This window comes from Lagenorhynchus albirostris, chromosome 6 (genome assembly GCF_949774975.1).
Source record: "Lagenorhynchus albirostris chromosome 6, mLagAlb1.1, whole genome shotgun sequence".
NCBI classification, from domain to species: Eukaryota; Metazoa; Chordata; class Mammalia; order Artiodactyla; family Delphinidae; genus Lagenorhynchus; species Lagenorhynchus albirostris.
In genome coordinates, this window is record NC_083100.1 from 60,574,521 (window position 1) to 60,599,536 (window position 25,016).

General features: G+C 37.2%; 1 protein-coding gene across 2 annotated transcripts in view; it reads left to right on the forward strand.

Moving 5' to 3' along the window:
• The window catches only part of SLC25A12 (solute carrier family 25 member 12), a 90,684-nt gene that overhangs the window by 4,475 nt on the left and 61,193 nt on the right, over window positions 1-25,016 (forward strand). For both annotated transcript variants that reach the window (XM_060152647.1, XM_060152648.1), the window contains exons 3-4: window positions 14,764-14,906; window positions 24,628-24,743. In XM_060152647.1, coding sequence (XP_060008630.1) covers window positions 14,764-14,906; window positions 24,628-24,743 — 259 coding nt within the window. The remainder of the gene's footprint in view (window positions 1-14,763; window positions 14,907-24,627; window positions 24,744-25,016) is intronic.

Here is a 25,016-nt window from a genome sequence, read left to right on the forward strand (position 1 = left end):
CAAAGACTAAAATCTAGATTATTCTGTTATTAGTATAATTTGGTTTTGGTAGGATTTGGGGGTCACTTGAGTTCAGGGTCGTTTGAGCTACTTAAAGAGAAGATTTAATTTTGAATTTTAGAATGCAGTTGGAAGCTCTCTTTTGTAAAATTTAGATCTGTGGCATTAACTGTGTAAATTCACGAATAGTCGGTGTGGCTCAAAAAATCATTTGTTTTGTAAACAGCAAAATATTCCTGTTTGAAAGTGCTGTTGTATCTATGTTTAATGGAATGATGTGTGCAAGTTCATGAGAGTAAAGCATTATGGTTCTGAGTATAGAGAAATAGGTTTATTTTGTCTGTGTTCATTGTTTCTCAAATTTTGATGAGCTATGTTTTCTATTAATTAAAAAAGAACAATAATATTCACTAGGATTCTGCTTTTTCCTGTCACCCAAGTTCATAAAATTGGAGCAAAGCTATGAATTCTTATGTGTTAGACTGCTATAATTTTACAACCATCTGTCAAACTAATATTTTACTGTTGCTACCCTTACAACTGTCATTTCTTGATTTATGCCTTCTTTTACCTCTCTCACCCACACACTATCATTTAACCAAATTTGCTACATCAGAGGTATACAGTAGCAAAAGGAGACAATAGAAGCAATGAAGAGGGAGGTGAGGTGAGGACAACAGGAATGTCACAGGCTGTTTGTTATAAGCCTGACGAATTTCAAAATGAAGAGTTAATCTGGTTTGGTCTGTGCTTTGTGGCAAAGTAGGTTTATCAAAAAATTGTTTTAAGGGACTTCCCTGGCTGTCCAGTGGTTAGGACTTGGCGCTTTCACTGCTGTGGCCCCTGGTTCAATCCCTGGTTGGGAACTAAGATCCCGCAAGCTGCACAGTGGGGCCGAAAAAACCAAACCAGAACAAAACAAAAAACTGTTTTAAGTGAATGATTTTTCAAGATCTCTGTCTTTTTTTTTTTATAGATTTATTTATTTTATTTTATTTACTTTTGGCTGCGTTGGATCTTCGTTGCTGTGCACGGGCTTTCTCTAGTTGTGGCGAGCAGGGGCTACTCTTCGTTTTGTTGCGCGGGCTTCTCATCGCGGTGGCTTCTCGTTGCGGAGCACGGGCTCTAGGTGCGCGGTCTCAGTAGTTGTGGCACGTGGGCTCAGTAGTTGTGGCTTGTGGGCTCTAGAGCGCAGGCTCAGTAGTTGTGGCACACAGGCATGCTCCGCAGCACATGGCATCTTCCCGGACCAGGGCTCGAACCCGTGTCCCCTGCATTGGCAGGCGGATTCTTAACTACTGCACCACCAGGGAAGCCCTCTGTCTTTTTTTTAGTTGATAGATTTTCTGTTGTTCATTTACCAATGTATTCTGTGATAAAAGCAATACATGTTGAGACTGTACCGTTATATATGCTAGACCAAAAATGTATGGCAATGTAGAAACCAAATATTATTTTGATCCTGTTCTTTTTTTCATTATCACCAATGTAACAATGAAGATCATATCCCATATAAAATTATGAAAATGCATTTTTTTCTATCTTGTTTATTTTACATTAGAAAGTAGGTATAGAAGATGCTGCTGCTAATGTAAAGCAAAGAGTGATTCTTCCTTAGGGTTTTTATGATAACATATAAATTTTTGATTGAAAGAAATGTGCTTTATTCAATAAATATTTGTTTACATATTACGTATTTATTTACTTTTGGCAGTAACCTGTGGCTGAGAAGGGAATTAAGCAGGGCTTTTAGCAGGAGACTTTTCTATTTTGTTGAAATATGAGTTAGGACTATGTTTTCCGAAGTGTAGAATGTGTACCACAATATTACAGTTCTAATAAGATTATCAAGTATTGAAAGATGATAACACCTACTGAGGCCAAATGTGGAGAAGAAAGGTGCTCTCATACTGCATTTGTGGAAACAAAGACTCTTTGCAAAGCAGTTGGCAATGGTTTAAAATAAAAAGATACCACTTAAACAAGCAGTCCTACTTTTGGGATATTTATCCCAGAGAAATAAAAATACTCATAAGAATATATATGTACAAGGTTGTTAGTGGCAGCACTCAATTGTCCCTCAAAAAATAGAAAAAAAAGGGGGGGACAAAATAAATGCTATCAAAGGGAAGCAGTAGAAAAATTATGAAATAACCATAACATGGAAAATTATGCAGACACGAGAAAGAATGAGTTAGGCTTATTCCAGCTGATTTAGAGGGATTTCCAATGTACTATAAATGAGGAAAGAAAGATGTAAAAAAGTTTATGTAGAATTATTCTACTTTTCTAAACATTACTTCATATATGTTGTATGTATATTTAAACGTATATATGTTTGATATAATTTAATGGGCATTAAGAAAGGTATGGAAGGATAGATAATGTTAACTTGGTTGGGGAAAGAATTCGGGGGAAATAAAAACAAAATTTCAATGTATATGTATTAAATTTTGAGCAAGTGAATAATTTAAAAAGTAAGAACTTAGTAATTCAGAACCTGAAGTTAAAAAAGGACTTTGCAATGTAAATTGGGTTGTAGAACCCAGTAAGAGACACACAGAAGGAGATCTATAGTTTTCTTAGCCACACTGATTAACAGGTTTTCACCAGTTTTTCAGACTATAGGAATTGAAGATGATAACATTTATCTTTAGTTTATAAAGTATTTGCCGTAAACTATGTAGAGTTCTTATTAATAAAAAAGTGTTAGGCATTAAGGGCATACTAGCAACATAGTGAAGACTTTATCCTTGAATCAGCTAGACAGATTAAAAAATAATTGAAAAGATGAAAAAATGTGTTATTAAATGCCATCTATGTTCTACTACCAATCAATACATTTTTAATTGTCTCCTATGTGATAGGCCAGTCCATATGTGTGGTTCTACCTTTGCAGATAAGATAGAGGAGTTTAGTGAAGGTAGGACCTCACATTCTAGGTAGGGGTGAGACAGACAATAACAAAGCCCACACACTGAGAAACAAATAAACAAACCAAAACCAACTACAGATTGTGACAAGTCCAATAAATGGAATGATGGAAAAGGTGATTGTTTTTCAAGATGGTGGCTAGTGAAGGCCCCTGAGGAAGTGATATTAGGGCTGAGAACTGAAAGGTAGGTATAGAGAGTTCCGCAAGTGCAAGGGCCTAGATGTTGATAGGGTTTGGTATGTTCAACAAACAAAAATGAGGCCAGTGTGCCTGAAGCATCAGTGAGTGAGGGGGTGCATGGCCAGTAAGAGATGAGGCTGAAGGAGCCACACCAAGCAGGGCCTTGTTTGTAGGCCATGAAGAAGAGATTGGATTCTTCTTAAAAAGAGTGTCATGGAAACCGCTGAAGGTCCTTCACCTTGGAAGTGGAATGATTCAATTTATATTTTAAATACATTGTATTTAGATAGATCATATTGAAATGTAAGCTTTCTCATACATTTCTGTACTTTCTCGTGGATGACTGCCTTGAGTAGACTGTGATTCTTTCAGTTTAATTTCCTCCTGTCCACAGCATTCTTAGAATATCTTGAGCTGGGCCTTGGTTGACTCCTTTTCATCCAGGAGGCCACAGAGTGTAGCTGGAACCTACATGGGCTTTGTAATCTAACCAGAACTTGAATCCTTATTTGATCCCTTTTTGCTATATGACCTTAGGTGTTTACATTACTTTTGGAGTCTGTTTCCTCATCTGTCTAAGAAAGAGTAACCATATCTAGCATGTAGGGATGTTATGAAGATAAATAAGGTAATGTGTAAATAGTGCCTGACACATGGAGAATCTAGTAAAGCTTAGTTCTTTGTCCCCTTCCTTTTCTTCTGAGGTGAGGACTTTTCTTTCCTGAAAAGGATCTCAGTCCCTTGTGTTCCCCAGGTAACTGTGCTGGACCTATAAAGTGACTAAGATGCTAGTAAGTGTTTATGATTATGTACATTTAATCAGTTAATTACTCACATTCTTTTTTTTTTTTTTGGATGTGTTGGGTCTTCGTTGTGGTGCGCAGGCTTTTCATTGCGGTGGCTTTTTTTTGTTGCGGAGCACGTGCTCTAGGTGCGCCGGCTTCAGTAGTTGTAGCGCACAGGCTTAGTTCCTCCACGGCCTGTGGGATTCCCGGACCAGGGCTCGAACCCATGTTCCCTGCATTGGCAGGCGGATTCTTAACCACTGCACCACCAGGGAAGTCCTACTCCCATTCTTGAGATATAAATCTGAAGATCTTCACAAATCCCCACATTCAGAAATACCACCGTAAGAGGTAATTTCTCACAAGTCTGTAGGTTCTGAGAAGGGGTAGAGCCATGGTCTTAAGACTGGGAGACTGTGGAAGATATATGCAGAGTTTTCTTTTGAACCTTCAGTTGTTCTTTCTGAATCAGAGAAGGAAAAATAGTCCAACCAAGAAATACCAAGACACAGATGTGAAAGAGAGACTTGTAATTCATTCTTTATGTGTGTAATTTTTAAAAAATCATCATCTCCCTGTTCTGTCCAGCTCTCTTTTACTTAGTGCTGCTGAAATTTCTGAAACATCGTTCACTGAAACCAGTGCCATGGCCAGTATTGGGCTTCTAGAACTGTGCTATTGTTTGCTTACTGTTATGTCTTAGGCAATGTTTTAAGTGTTTTATACAAATCATATGTAATCCTCAGAACAACTCTATAAGGTAGGTGCCATTAATATTCCCATTTTATAGATGAGAAAACTGAGCCCCAGAACAGTTAAGCAACCTCTTCAAGGTTGTATGGTAAATGGAAGAGACTTGCTTTATGTATGTTAATACAACATGCCTTTTTTGCTTAATATTGTAGGGCAATACAGGTATGGTAGTAAGTGTAGAATGATCTCATTTTTTTGTAACCTTTTAAAAAGCCTTTTTTATTATGGAAAATTTCAAACATATATGAATTTAAAGAAGGTAGCATAATGAATTGCTATGTACCCATCACTGATCTTCACCAACTATCATAGCTAATTTTGCTTCATCTATATTGCAGCTGCACTGGATTATTCTGAAGCAATTTCCAGACATCCTATTACTGCATGCATAAATACTTTAGTGTCTGTCTCTAAAAGATGATGACTCTGAAAAGCCAACCAAACCACAATACGTTGTCACACCTAAAATTTTTCCTTAACCACGTGGATTTCCATTCAGGTTGAAATTTCCATGCTTGTTTCATTTTTTTTTTAAGATAACATTTTTTTTAAATTTTATTTTTGGCTGCATTGGGTCTTCGTTGCTGCCACGTGGGGTTTCTCTAGTTGTGGCGAGCGGAGGCTGCTCTTCGTTGCAGTGCGCGGGCTTCTCATTGCGGTGGCTTCTCTTCTTGCAGAGCACAGGCTCTAGGTGAGCGGGCTTCAGTAGTTGTGGCACACAGGCTTCAGTAGTTGTGGCTCGCAGGCTCTAGAGCACAAGCTCAGTAGTTGTGGCACACGGGCTTAGTTGCTCCACAGCATGTGGGATCTTCCCGGACCAGGGCTCGAACCCGTGTCCCCTGCATTGGCAGGTGGATTCTTAACCACTGCGCCGCCAGGGAAGTCCCTTGTTTGATTTTTTTTAAGTTGCTTTTTTAAAATCAGGACCCAAGCCAGGTTCCTACATTGCATTTTGTTGATCTGTCTTTGCTCCCTACCAGGATAAAGGGCCGCCTTTCTCCATGGCAGAAATCTTGCTATTTAATCAAGGCTTACCAACAGTAAAGCATTCTGTACTCCTAGGAGCTGCACCTTGACTGTCAAACGTGATTTGCCCCGGCTTATAAGTGTATACGCTCCTTGTATGTTCCCCTGGTTACTTACAGGAGATTGAAGTATTTATTTTAAAAACAATGCAAATTAATTATTCAACTTAATCTGCCCTGAGAAGCATTCTAGTTCCAGTTATTGACTTGTCTGGGGTCATTATTTTATTTACAAGGTTTTTGGCCATTTTTAGGGGTTGTTTTGATAGACTTTATTATGGTAGCTTTAGTTGATTTCAGTGATTAACGAGAGTCTTACACCTCCTCATTCTATTAGAAATTGCATTGTTTAGTAGCTGACAGTAGGACTTGCTGTAATGGACAGTAAAAAAATACATATATTAAAGCAAAAAGAGAATAGTATTTCATGAAGCAATCAGAGTGAGAAAGGAAGACTTCTGGAGAATTTTCTTTGCAAAATTAAATAGAAGGTTTTGTTTCTAATATACGTGAAATATGCAACTGAAAGTGCTAATTAGATGTATAAAACTGCCTTTTCCTAATGCATTTGTAGATTTTAGTAAATATCAGAAAAATTTTGTGTCACTAATTAAAATCTCTGTTTAAAAAAATTAATGTGGCTCAATAGAGTTGTTAAAATTTATGTGACCATATGTGTTAAAAATTATTTTTTCTCATTAAAATATTATTTATGATAGATGAATTCCACATTGTACTATTGTAACAGGGTTTGTGTTGTTGGATCTGTTGAGGTCTTTGCTTGTTGCATAGAGTGCTTGTGTAGTGAAAGGGCATGCATTCCTGACTAAATTTGGCTTCCATTAGGAGTAAGAGCAGTAATGATAGTGAAGGACAGCAAGAGGATTAGCTTCATATGCTCAGCTCTTGCCTTGGTACCTGTCTTTCTCCTCCACTGTTCATGTAATTCATTTTTCTATATGGGAAATGCTCTACGTGATATTTGTAGTTACTGAACTTTGTGACGTTGTCGTTTGAGAATTACTGAAATCGCAAGGATGTTAAGATCTGAAAATGTCAGTGTGTCTTAATTGGAGCAAAGTCATGGAGGAACAGTGTGTTTTGACTCATATTACAGCCACATGTTGGCTGAGCAGAGATGAAGCTGCCTAGACCAGTCAGGACTGATTTTCTGGTAAACCCAAGAATAGTGGAAGTCAACCCCAAAGAAACCTTGGTTTGGATAAAGGTGAGGAGTTAGAAGAGTAACTCCTTCATGTTCGAGCAGAAGCTGAAAAATTCAATACGCAAGAGGGAAACTGGGATCCTCTGCTTTTCTGTGTCTTCTAAGCATTTTAGAATAACTATGTCAATATGCACTAGCTTTACAATTTCCAAGTACTTTGGTGTTCAAGATCTCATTTTCTCCCTTACAAAAATATCTATCTTTCTGTAACTTCTTGTTAAAGAGACTCTGAGAAGCTATGTGTTTGCTCAAGAAATCTCTACTAGTTAACGACCCAGGCTTAGTCCCTGTTTTCTGACCTTAGTTTCAGTGTCCATCATACCATCCTCTCTGAGCAGCTTGAGGGCTGGAACTATGTTTTTTTGATCTCTACATCCCTAGTACCAGGCCTAATGCCCAGCACAAAGTTGGTGCTTGATAAGTGTTTTAAAAGTGAAAACAAAGTAACCTAAAAGATTTGATTTAAGCAGATTTTCGGCTTAATAAGTAGTGCTTCTAGATATATTACCTTGTTTTGGTATTACTGAAAAAAGAAAATTCTTTATCTTGACACACTGTATAATTTCTTTAAAAGTAACCAACTTTCTAGTCACAGCCTGTCAGAATTTTCCTTTATAATCTCTGGAAAATCTTTTAGAAATATCGAACATCAAATAAAATCTGTTTTTGAACTTAAACCATTTAAACGGGTAATTTAATATCATTTAGACTATTTGGGTTTACTCACTCATGTCATTGAATTTTAAGTTAACATTTTTTTTTCCTTACTCAATGGAAATTTAGGGTTGTGTATAGACTCTACATAAAGTCTACTTTATAGTTAACCTGTGATGTAGGTTGCATACATTCTAAAGGTTACTTAAGGTTAAATTTGGTAAATTGCAAAGGAGTTACTGTTATCCAATTTACTACAGTCAAGTGAGGTCTTGATGTGTTGATCTGTAGGCTTGATAGGCAAAACATTTCCAGATAACATGATCTTATCACTTGGTGCTAGAGGTAGTTCAGTGCAAGTACAACATAAATCTGTATATGAAACCCTACTGTCTTTTATCGGCAATAATTTTGAATAAATGTATAAAGATTCTAATTTTTCATTAAGATCCATTTTCTTTCTCAAGCTTCAGAATGTCAAGGCTTTTTCAAACACATATGAACTATACTCAAAGTAAATTCAGATATTTCTGGAAATGTCAAAGCTATGTGCACTTTTACATTAAAATACTTGCGTTAGGTTAGGAAAAAGTTTACTCGAGAGAACAGACTACCTATTTTTTTTTTTTTTTTTTTGTGGTACACGGGCCTCTCACTGCTGTAGCCTCTCCTGTTGTGGAGCACGTGCTCTGGACGCGCAGCCTCAGCGGCCATGGCTCACGGGCCCAGCCGCTCCGCGGCATGTGGGATCTTCCCGGACCAGGGCACGAACCCATGTCCCCTGCATCGGCAGGCGGACTCTCAACCACTGCGCCACCAGGGAAGCCCCAGACTACCTATTTTTATTCAGATACTGTCAGCTACTTCTTGTCTGTGTCTTTCATGTGTCCTTGACTTCTTGCCCAAGAGAGATTTATGACTGCTTAAGAAACATATTTGAAATGGCAAATGATTAACTCTAAAGTTATTTGGAGTATGGATATAATATTTGGTTAATTTCATTTAAAGTCATTTTAGTTCAGTCTTTGAAATGATAGGAACAAAATACGAATGATATTGTGGGACTTCCCTGGTGGCACAGTGGTTAAGAATCCGCCTGCCAATGAAGGGAACATGGGTTCAATCCCTGGTCTGGGAGGATCCCACATGCCACGGAGCAACTAAGCCGGTGAGCCACAACTGCTGAGCCCACGCACCACAACTACTGAAGCCTGTGCACCTAGAGCCCGTGCTCTGCAACAAGAGAAGCTACCTCAGCGAGAAGCCCATGCACCGCAACTAGAGAAAGCCTGCCTGCAGCAATGAAGACCCAACACAGCCAAAAATAAATAAATTAATTAATTTTATAAAAACTTAAAAAAAAAAAGATATTGTGGAAAAAAAAAAGATATTGTGAAACTACTAAATTACTTTAATATATTAAAATTTTAGCATAAGTGTTAGTCTAGGAGATCCAAAACTTTTTTTAAATTGCTTTTTATCGTTTTTAGTGTAAACATGCAAGTCATTTTGGTTAGCAGAAAGAGAAGGTCTCAATAAGGCCACTTAACCTTTTCCTATTTCTAGCTGTATGTGTTACTTTAGGCCATGTTTCTTTTTTTTTTCTTTTTTTGGTCTGTTTAAACATTATTATCCAGTCAATTAAAATAAGTGTTGAAAGCAATGAAGTTATTTAAAATAAACAGGTCAGTCTTCTTTTAAAAAATACTTTTTTGTTTAAACATATCACCTGTTTTTGAGGTACCTGCTTTTCTTTGTTAACATAATACCTAAAATGTTTTAAGTCTCCTGACTGACTGTGAGTAGATTTCTAGTTTCAGTTCTAAATTCCCTCTTCTGTTTTGTCTGTTCAGGCAGCAGGCTCACTGACATTGCCAAGTAATTGTCTCTAATTTAATGAGTTAATTAGTTAACTGTCTCCTGCAGAAGTCAAGTACTGACTCCTTGTAGGTGAGAAGACTTGTGTTTTTTTCCTCTGAGCTATGCACTTTATCTTTCAGTTAAAATCAAGTTAAAATAGACTAGGAGAGTTGGGGAAAACACTAGCAAAATACCTCAGGGTAAGTGATTCTCTGGCATCATTTATAACCTAAGATACTGGCAAAGCCTGTTCCAAGTACATGTCAACAAAAGCATTTGTTTTCCTTGTTGGCCACTGTGTCCTTGGTGATTTGTGCTAAGGCTGCTCTATTTCCTGATAGTTTTAAAATCAAGAACGTTGTGAAATCCTGGTGATTCAGTAAGTGCAGTATACATTCTGTGTGTGTGTGTGTGTGTGTTTGTGTTCTGTGTATATAGTGGTGATAGTCTTGGCAATCAAATTTAGGTATTAGTATTAGATATTAGACACCTCCGTGACAAAAGAAATGAACAATTAGTTGCTGTATTTTGTAAATACTCTGAAATGTTTTCATATTGTTTCTTTTGAAAATTGATATCTGCTAATTAAAGAAAGCAACACTCAAATTGTGAAGTGAGAGAACAAAGATCACCATAACCCATCTCTTGTATTTTCTTATTTTATATTTAGTTCTTAATTCTCTTAAATTTCTCATAAAAGTTGGCCCAGGATTCTTTGTCAGAGAATATGAGCATTTCTATGGTTCTTTATATATGACATGTATGTGTATTTGTGTGTATGTACATATATATTGCTAAATCACTTTTTAAAATTTTATTTATTTATTTATTTATGGCTGTGTTGGGTCTTTGCTGCTGCACACAGGCTCTCTCTAGCTGCGGTGAGCAGGGACTACTCTTGGTTGCGGTGCACGGGCTTCTCATTGTCGTGGCTTCTCTTGTTGTGGAGCATGGGCTCTAGGCGCACAGGCTTCAGTAGTTGTGGCACATGGGCTCAGTAGTTGTGGCTCGCAGGCTCTAGAGCACAAGCTTAGTAGTTGTGGCACACGGGCTTAGTTGCTCCGCAGCATGTGGGATCTTCCTGAGCCAGGGCTCGAACCCATGTCCCCCTGCATTGGCAGGCGGATTCTTAACCACTGTGCCACCAGGGAAGCCCTAAATCACTTTTTAAAAGGCCTGAATTTGAAAAAGCAAGGTGTATAGAACAATGTAAACGGTATGTTATCATTTGTGTAAAAAAGAAATGGATAAGAATATTCATACGTACATATTTGTATGTATATATATTGGCATATATATATATATCCTATATATAAAATTTACTTGTTTATGCACAGAACATCTCTGGAAGCATATGCAAGAAATTGATTGCCCCTGGAGTGAGAAATTGAGTGACTGGGGACAGAGGTGGGAGGAAGACTTTTCACTGTATATCCTTTTGAATTTTGAATGGTATGAATTGACAGCATTAAAATCATAAATAAAAGAAAAAGCTGCTAGCAGTGGGTGAAAGTCCCCATTGTTTTGCATTTTCACTCCCATTGCCTTGGTTCAGGCCTCAGTCTCTTTTACCTGGATCGTTGCAGTAGCCACTGCTTGGTCTCCCTGCCCCCAGTCAGTTTCTCTCTTCTTCAGTCCATCTTTTACTTTGCCTCCGGAGAGAGCACAGGTCAGATCATGTCTCTCTCCTGTCGTAAAATTTTCAGTGGCTTCCCATGGCCAGGATAAAGTACAGACTATTCAGTTTAGCATTCCAAGTCTTCCACTATCTGGTCTCAAACTGCCTTTCAGCTTCACTTTCTTCTACATATCTTTGTATACCCTCTGTTACCATTTCTTTCTCCAACTAACTCCTCCTCCCCCCAAAAAGAAATAAATATATGTTTAAAATTTCTGTATTTGTTTGCTTTTTTTTAAGCCTGAAATACTTCTCTCTATTTGCAGTTGAAATTAAGTTTTACTCTCAAGGCCTATGCTAAACATTATTTTCTTTTCCTTCCCATCAATCCCTTCCCACCTATCCGCAAAATGAATCATTCTTTTTGGTTCCCAGTGTATGTTTCTCATACCTTTGGCACTCATTCTAGTTAGTTGTTGACTTGTCAGTCTCTTAAAATTCTATTTTTATACTTCCTTGTATTGATCCCTCTTTCCAGTTGCAGTAGTCTCCCTGACATTGTGCCTTTCCCCACTCCTGCCTGTCCTTAACTCTGGTGGTTTTCGTATCTTGGTAAACATGTCAGGGTATACATGTCAATGTATAGCATAACAATGTTATGCTATACATTGAAGAACTTCAAGGAGGAGAAGAAGCAGTTGATTAGAATTAGTAGAATCCACTCACTATCACTATCAATGCCATTCAGTTTATTTTTTCTTTATCCTGTGTTTGCATGTGTATTGTTTTAAAATTCAAAGATTATTTAGTTTTCATTTTATAGATGCGTGTTTTATCTAGAGGCTTGGGAGGAGAATGGCATCGTTGAAGGACTCACAGAGAGTTAGTGGTAGAGCCAGGATATAAACCCAGGACCCTTTCAGGAATGACTTTTATAGCATGTAGAGAGAACATGACTTTATTTTGGGGTGATATTAGTTAGGTGCTTTTGGTAGTACCAGCTAGTAAAAATGTGTCCACCTTTGGGCTGCTTCTTGTGCAGGCTGATAGAGCATTTGTTGTGATAGCCTCTATGGTATTTTTCAGAGTACAACCAAGGAAATATTTAAAAATTTAACTCTCTCCTTATTGAAAGAGCTAGTGGCTTGGTTTAGACAGATTCACAAATGAGGACATTTGAAATGCTTAACCAAAAAGCAGACCAACCGTCCTTTGGTCTTATCCTTCTCATCCTCATCTTGTTTCCTAGAAGCAAGCTCTTGTAACTTTTCTAGCTATTCATTTTGATATTTCCCTTCATATTTCTATACTGCTGTTTCTAGACACTATTGACTTTCTTTTATAGCCGATGAGGACTTAGCTTCTTTATACTACTTCCTCCCGCATTCTTCTCCCTCCATTCTTATGAGCATATTTGTAATTGTTATTAAATTAATGTTTGGTATCTACATTATTATGACTAAGTTCTGTTTATTTTCAGCCAAGTCATATATTATAATATTTTCTATTTTTATACAAAAGAAGTACTTATTCATAATTTAATGTTTTTATAGAGTTAAAAATTACCTAACTTTTCATTTACTTAGTGATTTGTGTACCTAGTACTAATTCATTAACAAATGTTTAGAGTGCCCTCCATGTGCCAGGTATTATTCTTGGTGCTTGGGGATACATCAGGGAACAAACTAGACAAAAATTCCTTCTTTTGTGTTATTTACATTCTAGTTGGGAGATACAGTAAACATAATAAAGAAGTAAAATATATAGTATGTTAGAAGGTGATAGGTGCCAGGGGGAAAAAAAGCAGAGCACCCTGGAGGAATTGGGAATATGATATAGGCATGGGTGGTGGTGCGAAATAGGCTGATGAAGAGTAGGTCTCATTGAGAGGAGGGCATTTGCATAAAGATTTAAGCTCCTCCCTATGTTATTTTCCACGTACCAAATGCCTTGGATACGCTGACATTACAGTTTCCCTAGTGGCTTGCCCTCTTGGAGCCCTCTGTCTGCTCCAGCCAGGAATGGCACTCCAGAGACCTGCAGCACAAATGTTGTACTGGGATTTCCCTTGGCCACTTTACTGGATTTGATTATCTGTTTCCTGGATCCCCTGTCTTTCTCTTACTTGGTCCATGCTCTCTTTTTTTTTTTTTTTTTTTTTGCGGTACGCGGGCCTCTCACTGCTGTGGCCTCTCCCGTTGCGGAGCACAGGCTCCGGACGCGCAGGCTCAGCGGCCATGGCTCACGGGCCCAGCCGCTCCGCGGTATGTGGCATCTTCCCAGACCAGGGCACGAACCCGTGTCCCCTGCATTGGCAGGCGGACTCTCAACCACTGCGCCACCAGGGAAACCCCATGCTCACTTTTTGATGGAGCGAATTATCATAGCTTCCTGAGAAAGGGTACATAAAGGGAGAAAAAAAATCTTGAGAACCTGGATATCTCAAAGTACTTTTAACCTACTCTTACAATTGGTTGAAAGTTTGACTCAGTTTAGAACTCTGGGTGAGAAATCATTTCTCTTAGAATTTTCAGTGCCTTACTGCAATGTCTTCAAGCTTCTACTGTTTCTGTTGGGAAACATTGAGGCCCATGATTCATAATTCTTTATATATGACCTATTTTTTCTCTCTGAAAACTTTTAAGATTTTCTCTTTATCCTGATGTCCTGCAATTTTAAGATGATGGGCCAGGCTCTGGTGTGGGTTTTTGTTTTGTTTGTTTGAATTTATTGTGCTTGGCACTAGTGGGCCTTGTATTCCTCAATTCTGACAACTTTTCTGATGTTACTACTTTGATAGTTGACCGAAGTAGCTAAATTGATCAACTGCAACCCAAAGATGAAGACTTTGGTTGGTCATGTTTGGTCACACCATAGTACATAAAACCCTGAATGTATAAAGAGGCATTTATATGATAGGCAGGTATTATTATTATTTTATTCTCTAAAATTATTGACGTAAAAGGCAGAACGTTTTTGTTTTTTCTCGCTCCTGGAACTTAGAATGAGTACCTATGATGGCAGGTCTTGTTTGCTATGCTGTTGTCATTCAAGGTTTGGCAGGTTGTGTCCCCATCCCCACCCCCCGACTCTTGCAGGCAGGAAGTCTCCAGATGTTATCTTCTCACTTTCCATCTTGCTCACTTGGCTGCCCTTTGACCTTTCTTCGTCTTTCTCATATTTTTTCATATATGTCTACACATACATTTGATTGACATAAAAGTCATTACATAAAGTTTACCATTTTAAAGTATGCAAGTCAGTGTTTTTTAGTTTATTTACAATGTTGTATGACTATCACCAGTATCTAATTCCAGACCATTTTTATCACCCCCAAAGAAAAACCCCCTACATAAAGTGGTTACTCTCCATTCACCCCTCCTCCTAGTTCCTGGCAACTACTCTTTTCTCTGAAGCTCTGAATTTGCCTGTTGTGGACATTTCATATAAATGGGATCATGTGGTTTGTGGCATTTTGTGTGTTTTCTTTACCTTATAATGTTTTCAAGTTTCATCCATATTGTAGCATGTATCAGTACCTTACTGATGTTCTTAACTCAGGCTCTGGGTGTTTGTTTTTTGACCATACAGAGAAAAATCTGCATTTATTATTCTTATTTTGATTATGATACTGGCCTTTAATTTACCTTTTCAGAAAACATTTGTTGGCTACGAAATGATATTGAATACTTTTAATTTTAAGTATACATTATTTATTTATTTTTTAGTATGCCACTACTGAGGTCAATGGAGAACATTACATGACCCCGGAAGACTTTGTCCAGCGCTATCTTGGACTGTATAATGATCCAAATAGCAATCCGAAGATTGTGCAGCTCTTGGCAGGAGTAGCTGATCAAACCAAGGATGGGTAAGAACCTTTATGCACTTTTTAAAAAAACTAATGTTCTTCCATATTATGTTAAAAAATAGGAAAACCATGAATTTACCCATGACCATCTGGAATTTTAATAAACCATGTCTTTTCTTAGAAGTTTATAAAAACTGTTATTTAGTGCCATTATCAAATATACTAGCATTTCTTTCTTTTTTTGAAAAAAAAATTACATGCAAAAGCTGTATTTTATATTGAATAATCTGAGCAGAATGGTTTTCAGGTAACTAAGTGTCTTTCATTCATTCATTCATTCATTCAGTAAATATTGAGTACCTACTATATTTTAGGCAGTGTTCTAAGTACTAGAATTCCATCAGTGAATAAATCATAGAAAACCAATAAACAAAATTTTAAAGTAAATTATAACGTTAGGTGGTTATAACTGCTATGAAGAAAAATAAATCAGGGAAGAATTTAGAGAGTGGTATTTATTCATTTATCTGTGTACTCATTTATCTGACAAATATTTATTGAACAACCACCATTTGCCAGGCACTGTTGGACGTTAGAAATACAAATTAAATGAGGTTCCTGACTGTAAGAAGAAGCTCATGGCTTAGTGAGAAAGAGGATGAGTAAACAAAGAAAAAAAGGAATACTTTGGGAATAAGGTGTTATAGTAGAACCATATGAAACATACAAAGGACACCCAAGAAAGCATGGTTAACTATGTTTTGGGTGGTCAGGAGAGCATCTTAGAAGTGATGCTAGAGTGAAATCTGGCAAGACAAAAAGGAGCTTGCTGGTGGTTGGACAAATAGGGAGGAGAATTCCAGGAAAGGGAACAACAGTGGCATGAAACATCAAGGGCCACTTGCATGTCTCTGCTGCATACACATTGAGGAGGTTGTGTTATAAGTACTTCGGTGGGGCTGTGGCATTACTTTGTTGTTGTCAGAGTAGCAGTTGGAGTGCAGCTGGGGACCTCATGTGCTAAGCTTTGACTGTATCCTGTAGGCTTGTGATTCTCAGATTTGGAGGTATTTTTAGCCTGGTAGTGTACACATGTGTGCAGTCACAGAAGTTACAAGGTGCATCTTACTAGAGTGTCAGTTTACTCAAATCAAGGGGAAACAGCATTTTTATATTAGAATCAAGTATGACCGTATTATGGAGGGAATGGAATATTTATATGCCTTGCTTTGTGAGTTCCAAGCTACAGCCCCAGGCCTCCAAGGGCCCAGTTTCTTTATCCTACCTGTAGAGGTGCTTGTGTGAAGAACTTTGAAAAACTAGGCAAAACTAGTTTTAAGTCTTTAAACCTTATTTCTCTTATTACAAATACGATCAGATTTTAGAAAAATGGAAGGTTAGAGTAGGACAAGACTTGCATGCAGTGAAATTCGTTTAGAAGGCTGTTTAATAGTTAAAATAGAAGTGTTGGTTTCTAAGTTCTTTGAATCCTGGGTTATTGTATTCATTTGTATTTTCTCATAGAACTAGCACAGTGCATGAAAGTTACTATGAGTACTTTATATCTTGGAAAGATTTTGTATAATTTATCAATGGCAGATATCGGGGAACTTGTATACATTTTGTGCCTGGTCTCTTAAAAAAAGTCAAATGAACTGCTGAGTTACTGTGGACCATTCAGTCATTGGGTCTCTCAATAGTGATTAGACAGTAAGGCATATAAAAATTAATCATATTTAATCAGAATTCCTTCTTCAAATTTATTAAAGCTCTTTTAGAAACTTTTATTAGAGTATTTATTGTCATTAATTTGGCCTGAGACTTGCTTTCAGATATGCATATCTTTTCAGATGCTTCCTTTTGTGACTGTCTGCTCTGATCCATCCTACTTGTCTATCTTATTTGAAGCTTCATGTGGTTCTGCAAGAATCAGTTGTGTTGTTAAAGTGTGGTCAAGTGTAATCAAGTGTTTACGTTGCCAGAGTGGGATAGATCAAAAATGGGTTTGGCTAGTAAAGAATCTAATACTGTTGAATAGTGTTTACTTAAAAAAAAAAACCAAAAACTGTTTCTCTTTTGAAAAGGTAAATCTGTTCTATTTCAAATTTTAAAAACATCTTAAACTTCCTTTTTCCCCTCTCTCCTTGGAATAAATCAGATTGAGATTGGGTAGGAAATCTGATTCATAGAGTTAGGTCATAAAAATTATAACTATATGATAAATATATGTTTATGAAACATATAGATTATTTCTAAAAGAGAGAAAGGTGGAATTTTCTAGAAACAGTGATTCTTTTTTCTTTTTTTAATTAATTAATTTTTTGGCTGCATTGGCTCTTCATTGCTGCGCATGGGCTTTTTCTAGTTGCAGCGAGCGGGGGCTACTCTTTGTTGCGGTGCGCCGGCTTCTCATTGTAGTGGCTTCTTTTGGTGTGGAGCACGGGCTCTAGGTGTGTGGGCTTCAGTTGTTGCAGCACGCAGGCTCAGTAGTTGTGGCCTGTGGGCTCTAGAGCGCAGGCTCAGTAGTTGTGGCGCACGGGCTTAGTTGCTCTGCAGCATGTTGGATCTTCCCGGGCCAGGTCTCGAACTCGTGTCCCCTGCATTGGCAGGTGGATTCTTATCCACTGCGGCACCAGGGAAGCCCTAAAAACACAGTGATTCTTAACCTCCCGTTCTTGGATAGTCTTCAGAGTTTCCTGAACTTGCTGAAATATAATGCGAAATGAGTGAATTTGTATCTGCATTTTTCTGGGGAGAAATCACACGTTTTTCAAAAGGGTCTATGACTTCAAAAAGGTTATGAAGAACCTAGGGGCAAGACGGAAATAAAGACACAGACCTACTAGAGAATGGACTTGAGGATACGGGGAGGGGGAAGGGTAAGCTGGGACAAAGTGAGAGAGTGGCATGGACATATATACACTACCAAACATAAAATAGCTAGCTAGTGGGAAGCAGCCGCATAGCACAGGGAGATCAGCTTGGTGCTTTGTGACCACCTAGAGGGGTGGAATAGGGAGGGTGGGAGGGAGGGAGACACAAGAGGGAAGAGGTATGGGGACATATGTATACGTATAACTGATTCACTTTGTTATAAAGCAGAAACTAACACACCATTGTAAAGCAATTAAACTCCAGTAAAGATGTTAAAAAAAAAAGTTAAATATCATTGTTAAAGTTTCTTTAATACTTTTAAGAAAATCAGAGGCTTTGATAATGTTTAACTTATTCCAAGTAGCCAACCCTTCCTCATTTAACGTTTAAGGAAAATGAGCTCCAGAGAGGTTGATTGACTTCCCCAATAACACAAGATTAAGTTCTCTTAATTAAAAAAAACTGTCTTTTCCCCACTGTTCTGTTTCCCGCCCCTTTACCCAGGGCAATGATGAAAGGTTAGAATAGTTCAGTTGGTCCATCTTTTTTCCAGCTCTAAGAGGTATTCCTTGATTCTATTATACTTTTTGATGATGAGTCCTATAGATATATAACTTGAAATAGAATCACATAATATTGTTTATAATTACCCCAGACCAAATCTCAGTTAATACAACTAGCATAAACAAGTTTGAGTGATTTAGTTAAGTGTATCGGAAAAGGAGGTTTGGGAGTGGTCAAATGTGGCCCCATGCTCTGCCCTTACCCTCCATGTTTTCTTAGCATGTAAACTGCCCCCTTTCTCTTCTTCCCTGCTCCCTTTCCTCCAACAGATAGTAAAATAAGCAGGAGTGTTTTGATACAGGTGCTTGCTATGGAGAGCCATGTAGAAACAGCATTGTATAGTATAAATAGCATGATGGGTTGTCTAAAAGTAAAAGCCATTAGCCAAGCATTATTTGTGAGATTGTGGCTTAAACTTTGAAGTTCTGGCTGTATAATGAAAAGCAAAATGATTTTGTGCATTAATTGCAGATCTCAGGGACCATTATTGTGTGATTTAATCTAAAATATTTAGATTCTTGTTTGAAACTGTAACTTCTAGAACCATAGTTTCTATATTTAGCTCTAGTCAGAATTTCATCAGGAGGCCCTATTCTCCTATAATGTGGAAAACTCTAGTTTTCCTTCCTTTCTTTTTCACAAGTGTTTTCCTTTAATATTCTACATGCATATAGAAAAACGTTTAATGAGGAAATCTTGGTTGTTTTAAAAATTACAAAATTATCATATTAATGTTGTGGAATTTTATTAGTTTCCATTCAGTAAATTAAAAAGGATCTCTTTAGGAAAATTTTAAAACATCAAATTAATAAAATATATTATTTCAAAGTTATAAAATGAATACATGTTCTTTGAAAAAAGTCAAACAGCAGGTAGGGTAAAAAGTGAAGGTGCCCCCTCATCCTCGTTAAAAGAAAACAAACTATGGGCTCCCCTGGTGGAGCAGTGGTTAAGAATCCGCCTGCCAATGCAGGGGACATGGATTTGAGCCCAGGTCCAGGAAGATCCCACATGCTGTGGAGCAGCTAAGCCCGTGCGCCACAACTACTGAGCCTGCGCTCTAGAGCCCGGGAGCCACAACTACTGAAGCCCCCGTGCCTAGAGCCCGTGCTCCACTACAAGAGAAGCCACCGCAGTGAGAAACCCATGTGCCACAATGAAGACAACAGCAACTAGAGAAAAGTCCACGCGCAGCAAAGAAGACCCAATGCAGCCAAAAATAAATTTAAAAAAAAAGAAAAGAAAAGAAAACAAACTATTTATCGAAGTGTGAAGTAAGCAACGGTTTCTTCACTCCACAGTTAGTGGCTTGTGGTTTGCCTTTGTTTTGCTGAAGTCTTGATCGGATTATTTTATAGATAGGAGAATCATGGCAGAATAAAGGAAAAAGAGCTTTAAAAATTATTCTGGAACATGTTTGCTTTATGTTGCCAGATAAGCAGACTGTTTCTTGCTTTCTGAAAAGTATTGTTACATTACAGTGTGGTATAAAATGCCTGTGGGCTAAAAATAGATAAGGAGCATATCAGAGAGAATAAGTGGCCTATCCCCACTCCCCATTTCCTCCCAATATTTTATTATGAAAAATTTCAAACATTCAGGGAAGTTGAAAGAATTTTACAGTGAATACCCCATATACCCACCACAAGTATTCTACCATTAACATCTTTCTCTACTTCTTTTCATTTATCTATCATCTATCTTTACATCAGTCCGTCTTATTTTTTTTTACACATTTCAAGTAAATTGCAGACATTGATACATTTCTTAAATATTTCAGCATGCATATTATTAACTAGAATTTAATATTTGAGGTTTTTTTCTTTAGATGTAACATTTACACGCAGTGATAAATATAAATATTAAAGGTACATTTCCTGAGTTTTGGCAAACGTGCACACCTGGGAAACCCCATGTGACTTATTATTTTTTATTGTATTAAAATATATATAACATAAAATTTACCATTTTAGCCATTTTTAAGTGTACAGTGCAGTGGCATTAAGTACATTCACATTGTTGTGCTATCGTCACCGCTGTTCATCTCCAGAGCTTTTTCATCATCCATACTGAAACTTCATACCAATTAAACAAGTCCCCATTCTCCCCCAACACCCAGTTCCTGGTAACCACTATTCTACTTTCTGTCTCTATGAATTTGTTCTAGGTACTTCACATCAGTGGGACAATACAATATTTGCTCTTTTGCATCTGGCTTATTTCACTTAGCATAATGTTTTAAAGATTCATTCACGTTGCAGGATGTATCAGAATTTCATTCCTTTTTAAGGGTGAATAATATGAAGTGACTTATTTTTAAGTTGCTTTTGTGTTTCTTAATTGACTTTTCTTTCTTTAAATAAATCACTGTATAACAAAGGTAACTCTGAGTATTGAGGGTTGGCTGAGTATTATAATAATGTTCTACTTACTATAGGTACCAGATACCCTTTCTATTTTTCAACTATAACTTTAAATTGGGGATTGGGGGGCAGGATGGTGAACACTGGATTGAAGGCAGGAGTTGAGTCTTCGACGTGGCCCACTGGGTTGCTGAATGTCTTTGAACAGATCACTTCTTCAGATTTTCTAAGGGTCCTTCTGACTCTAAATTTCATGAATATATGATTTGCCTTTTTGAATATACTGGTAGATAAAAATGTAGATATTTAATAAAGTCCATAGAATTTATATTTTAAACAAAATGGCACTTAGTTGGAAATCTACGCTGCAAGAGTCTCAAATCTGCAGGGGCAGGTGTAGATAACTGGCAAGCCCTGGCCTCTCTGGAGAAGGCAGCTTCTGCTAGGCTCCAGGAAGCTGGTGCTACTTGGAACCAGAAACCTGTTGCCCAAGTTCATAATTTATCAAGAGAAACCAGAAAACTGGATACTTTTGTGAAACCTTAGGATTTCCTAATGTTGGCAACAAACCTAACTAAAAACATAATGCTTTACATGCTAAAGAAAACGTGTGTGGGCCAAATTCAGTCTGCCAGCCAACCACTTATGACCTTTGCTAGTTAAGGAAAAGGTCTTTGACCTCTTCTCATAAATACAGAAAGTTTTACTACTGAGCATGAAATATGCTTTAAAGCTACATATTCTGTATTTCAGGGTAATTGTACTTTTGATGTCTAATTCCTGAGACTTGTTTTAGAAAAACCAAGATGCTGGGCATTGTTCTTCCCTCCTATAATCAGCCTAGCTACTTTTAATTTTTATTTTTAAAATTAATGTTATGAGCAGAAGAAATAATGCTAATTCTTTATTATAAATATAAAAATTCCAAATGTTTCTGAATTACATAATGTAGAAAGTGAAAGTCTACTCTAACTCATTTCCTAGATCACTATTGTATTTGTGTTATACATTCTCATTGATCTTTAGTTTTGTTCAGAGCTTAAAACCACATATTGCTCATTGCTTTTTAGGAGTGTGTGCATAGTCATGATGATACCTGATATATTGTTACTTCTTTGTTTTTTACTACCCTACAATTTGTGTACTGATAATCATACTTTTGAGTTTTACTATATTTTTTAGTAATGCATAAGGTGTGTTATGACATGTGGCCTGATAAACAGTTTTGATTGTTCCTCCCAGGATTCATTAGGCACTCAAGCTCCTAATTTCACCAAGGATTCTTCAGCATGGGCACAGTGAGGGCATAGTCTTCAGTGCCCTGAATACTACCACCACAAAGCCTTTCTTTCCCTCAAAAAAGGGTAAAGGCATAGTGTACATCATTGCTTTGGATATAATGTAATCTGTGTAATTTGAACATACTTCAAAGTGTTTTAAGTAATAGAAAATGTAACTTTGAATGTAAAATATGTCTTAGATGAATGAGGGCATAAAATGAAAAGTAAAATGTAGTCACTTTCTTAATACTGTGTTGGAAAACAGGTATCTCTAAAAAGTCATGTATTCTATATTGGGTGTATTCAAGAAGATTTATGAGTTCCTACCCTGAATCAAGCTTGTGCTCTGACAGACCTACCTTCTAACGGGGAATTGGACTTTAAACAATGAGTTACATAATTACTTTAACAAGAATTCTGTGAGGGGCACTAAAAAAGGTACAGTACTGCTGTAAGGTGTGAAGGGGATGTGAAGTCATCTGGGGACTTTAAGATGATTCTCTTGAGGAAATGATATTTGATATGAGCTATATAAAGACTGGGGTTGGGGCTTCCCTGGTGGCGCAGTAGTTGAGAATCTGCCTGCCAATGCAGGGGACACGGGTTCGAGCCCTGGTCTGGGAAGATCCCACGTGCCGCGGAGCAACTGGGCCCGTGAGCCACAACTACTGAGCCTGCGCGTCTGGAGCCTGTGCTCCGCAACAAGAGAGGCAGTGATAGTGAGAGGCCCGTGCACCGCGATGAAGAGTGGCCCCCGCTTGCCGCAACTAGAGAAAGCTGTCGCACAGAAATGAAGACCCAACACAGCCAAAAATAAATAAATAAATAAATATTTAAAAAAAAAAAAAGACTGGGTGGAAATTTAATGGACAGAAGTTTGGAGATGGTGGGATCATTCCAAGGAAAATGAATTGCTGAATGATGGACCTGAGTGGAAGGAGCATGGATTGTTTTAGAAGCTTAAAATGAGTGGCCTGGAGTGCAGAGAGCAGGGAAGAGATATGGAGAAGTCAGATCCTGTGGGCCTAGAAGCTACATTAAGAATTAGGTCTGTTCCTTTGGATAGGGTGACTGTAAATGTATTGTCCGAATCAGCCCATTTGAGGGTAAAATGTGGCACTACTGGTGTGTGTGTGTATAATTACTTGGATATATACTGTTATATGTATTTCTTGGATATATACTGTCACTTGGATACTAGTCACTATCAGTAGCAGCAACATGGTATGAAATATTTGCAGCAAGATTTGTTGTGGAAGATGACTCTAAACTAGCATATGCCTACTCCATAAGATCACTGAAGGCAATTTCAGTGTAGTTTTGGCCACTGGCTAATTTCACAACCTTGAGTATTATAGGATGAAATAAGTTAGTTTTCTTCCTTTTGGTTTTGAATTTTCCCTTAAAAATTTTATTATTGACATTTCAAACATATATAAAACAAAGAGTAGTATAATAAATGCAATATACTCATCGCCCACTTTTTTTGAGGTTAGTTTGTGCTTTTATTTGCCAGTATAATTTAACCACAGTGGCCTGCAAACTTTTTTGATCTAAAAAGTACATTTTACATCACAGTCCAACAAACACACACACATATATAATATGTATACATATATAAAAGTGTAACAAAAGTTTTGCCAAAAATGTCTACCCTGAGTGTTAATTCTTTTTTAAGACTTTTTTTTAACCAAGGATGAACTGCACTGACACATCATAATCACCAAGGTCCCCAGTTCATCTTAGGGTTCACTTTAATGAAGTAAATACACCCACTTTTAATAATTATTAAATTTGTTTCACTTATACCTCCATCCATTCCTCCATCCTCTGGAGTATTTTGAAGCAAATTCCAGGTGACATATTTCATCTGTAAATATCTCAGTGTGTATTTCTAAAAGATAAGAAAAATTACCAAAAACCAAACAAAACCTCCTCAAAAGCATTGATGTCTTAATATCATCAAGCATTTGTGTTGTAACAGTATTTCCATTTCCTGATTTTTTTATAAACTAAAAAAAAATTTTTTTTACTTTGCTTTAATCAGAATCCAAATAAGATCTGTATCTTTGTAATTAATTGCTACATCTCTTAGGTCTTTAATGAGGTTCTCCTCCATATCTTCTTTAAAAGTTCTTTTTTTTTTTTTTTGCATATACAGAATGTTCACTCTGTAGTTTCCCACAGTCTGCATTTTTGCTGATTGTGTTTCTGTGGTAATGTTTAATTTGAGATGTTCCTTTGTCCTTTGTATTTTTCTGTAAATTGTTGATTACATCTAAAGTGGTTCTCGGTGGGGCAGGTGCTATTGGCATCTAGTGGGCAGAGGCCAGTGATGCTGCTAATCATGATACAATGCACAGGAGGCCCCCACAGCAAAGAGTTATCCAGCTTCAAATGGCACGATTGAGGGCCAAGCTTTAGAAACTCTGATCTAGAGACTTGATCAGATTCAGGTTCAATTATTTTCAGTCTAGTCTCTTTCTTCTTGCCATGTTAGAGGCTATTGATTATTGCCCAGGTCCATTAATGAGTTAAGGGTTTACAAAACGGTAACATTCTATCATTCCTTCTTTCTTTCTTATCTGGAATACCACTATAAAGAGACACTTCCCTTCATCAGTTATTTGGTTACCCTGAGCTACAATTCATACTGTAAAGGCAGGTTACCAGCCAATAATATTTTATATTTTATTCCAGGTTGATCTCCTATCAAGAGTTTTTGGCATTTGAATCTGTTTTATGTGCTCCAGATTCCATGTTCATAGTGGCTTTCCAATTGTTTGACAAGAGTGGAAATGGAGAGGTGACATTTGGTAAGAAAAAAAAAAGATTATATGTTTAAGTGAAGTTAGTGAGGCTGGTTCAGTTTTTAATTGCTAAATTTAGTAACTGCATATAGATTGCTGCTTATTTTAAGAGCTAGTCAAAAAATGAAGTATTAATTTCCTAAAAGGATTTACATAGATAAAATTAAAATGGCTTTATTTTCTTTTAAGCATTAGACTATTGCAAAAAATTAAGGAATTTAGGAATGTTGTTACATCAACTCATTGTCTCTCTGACACTTTCACATTCCTAAAGTAGGT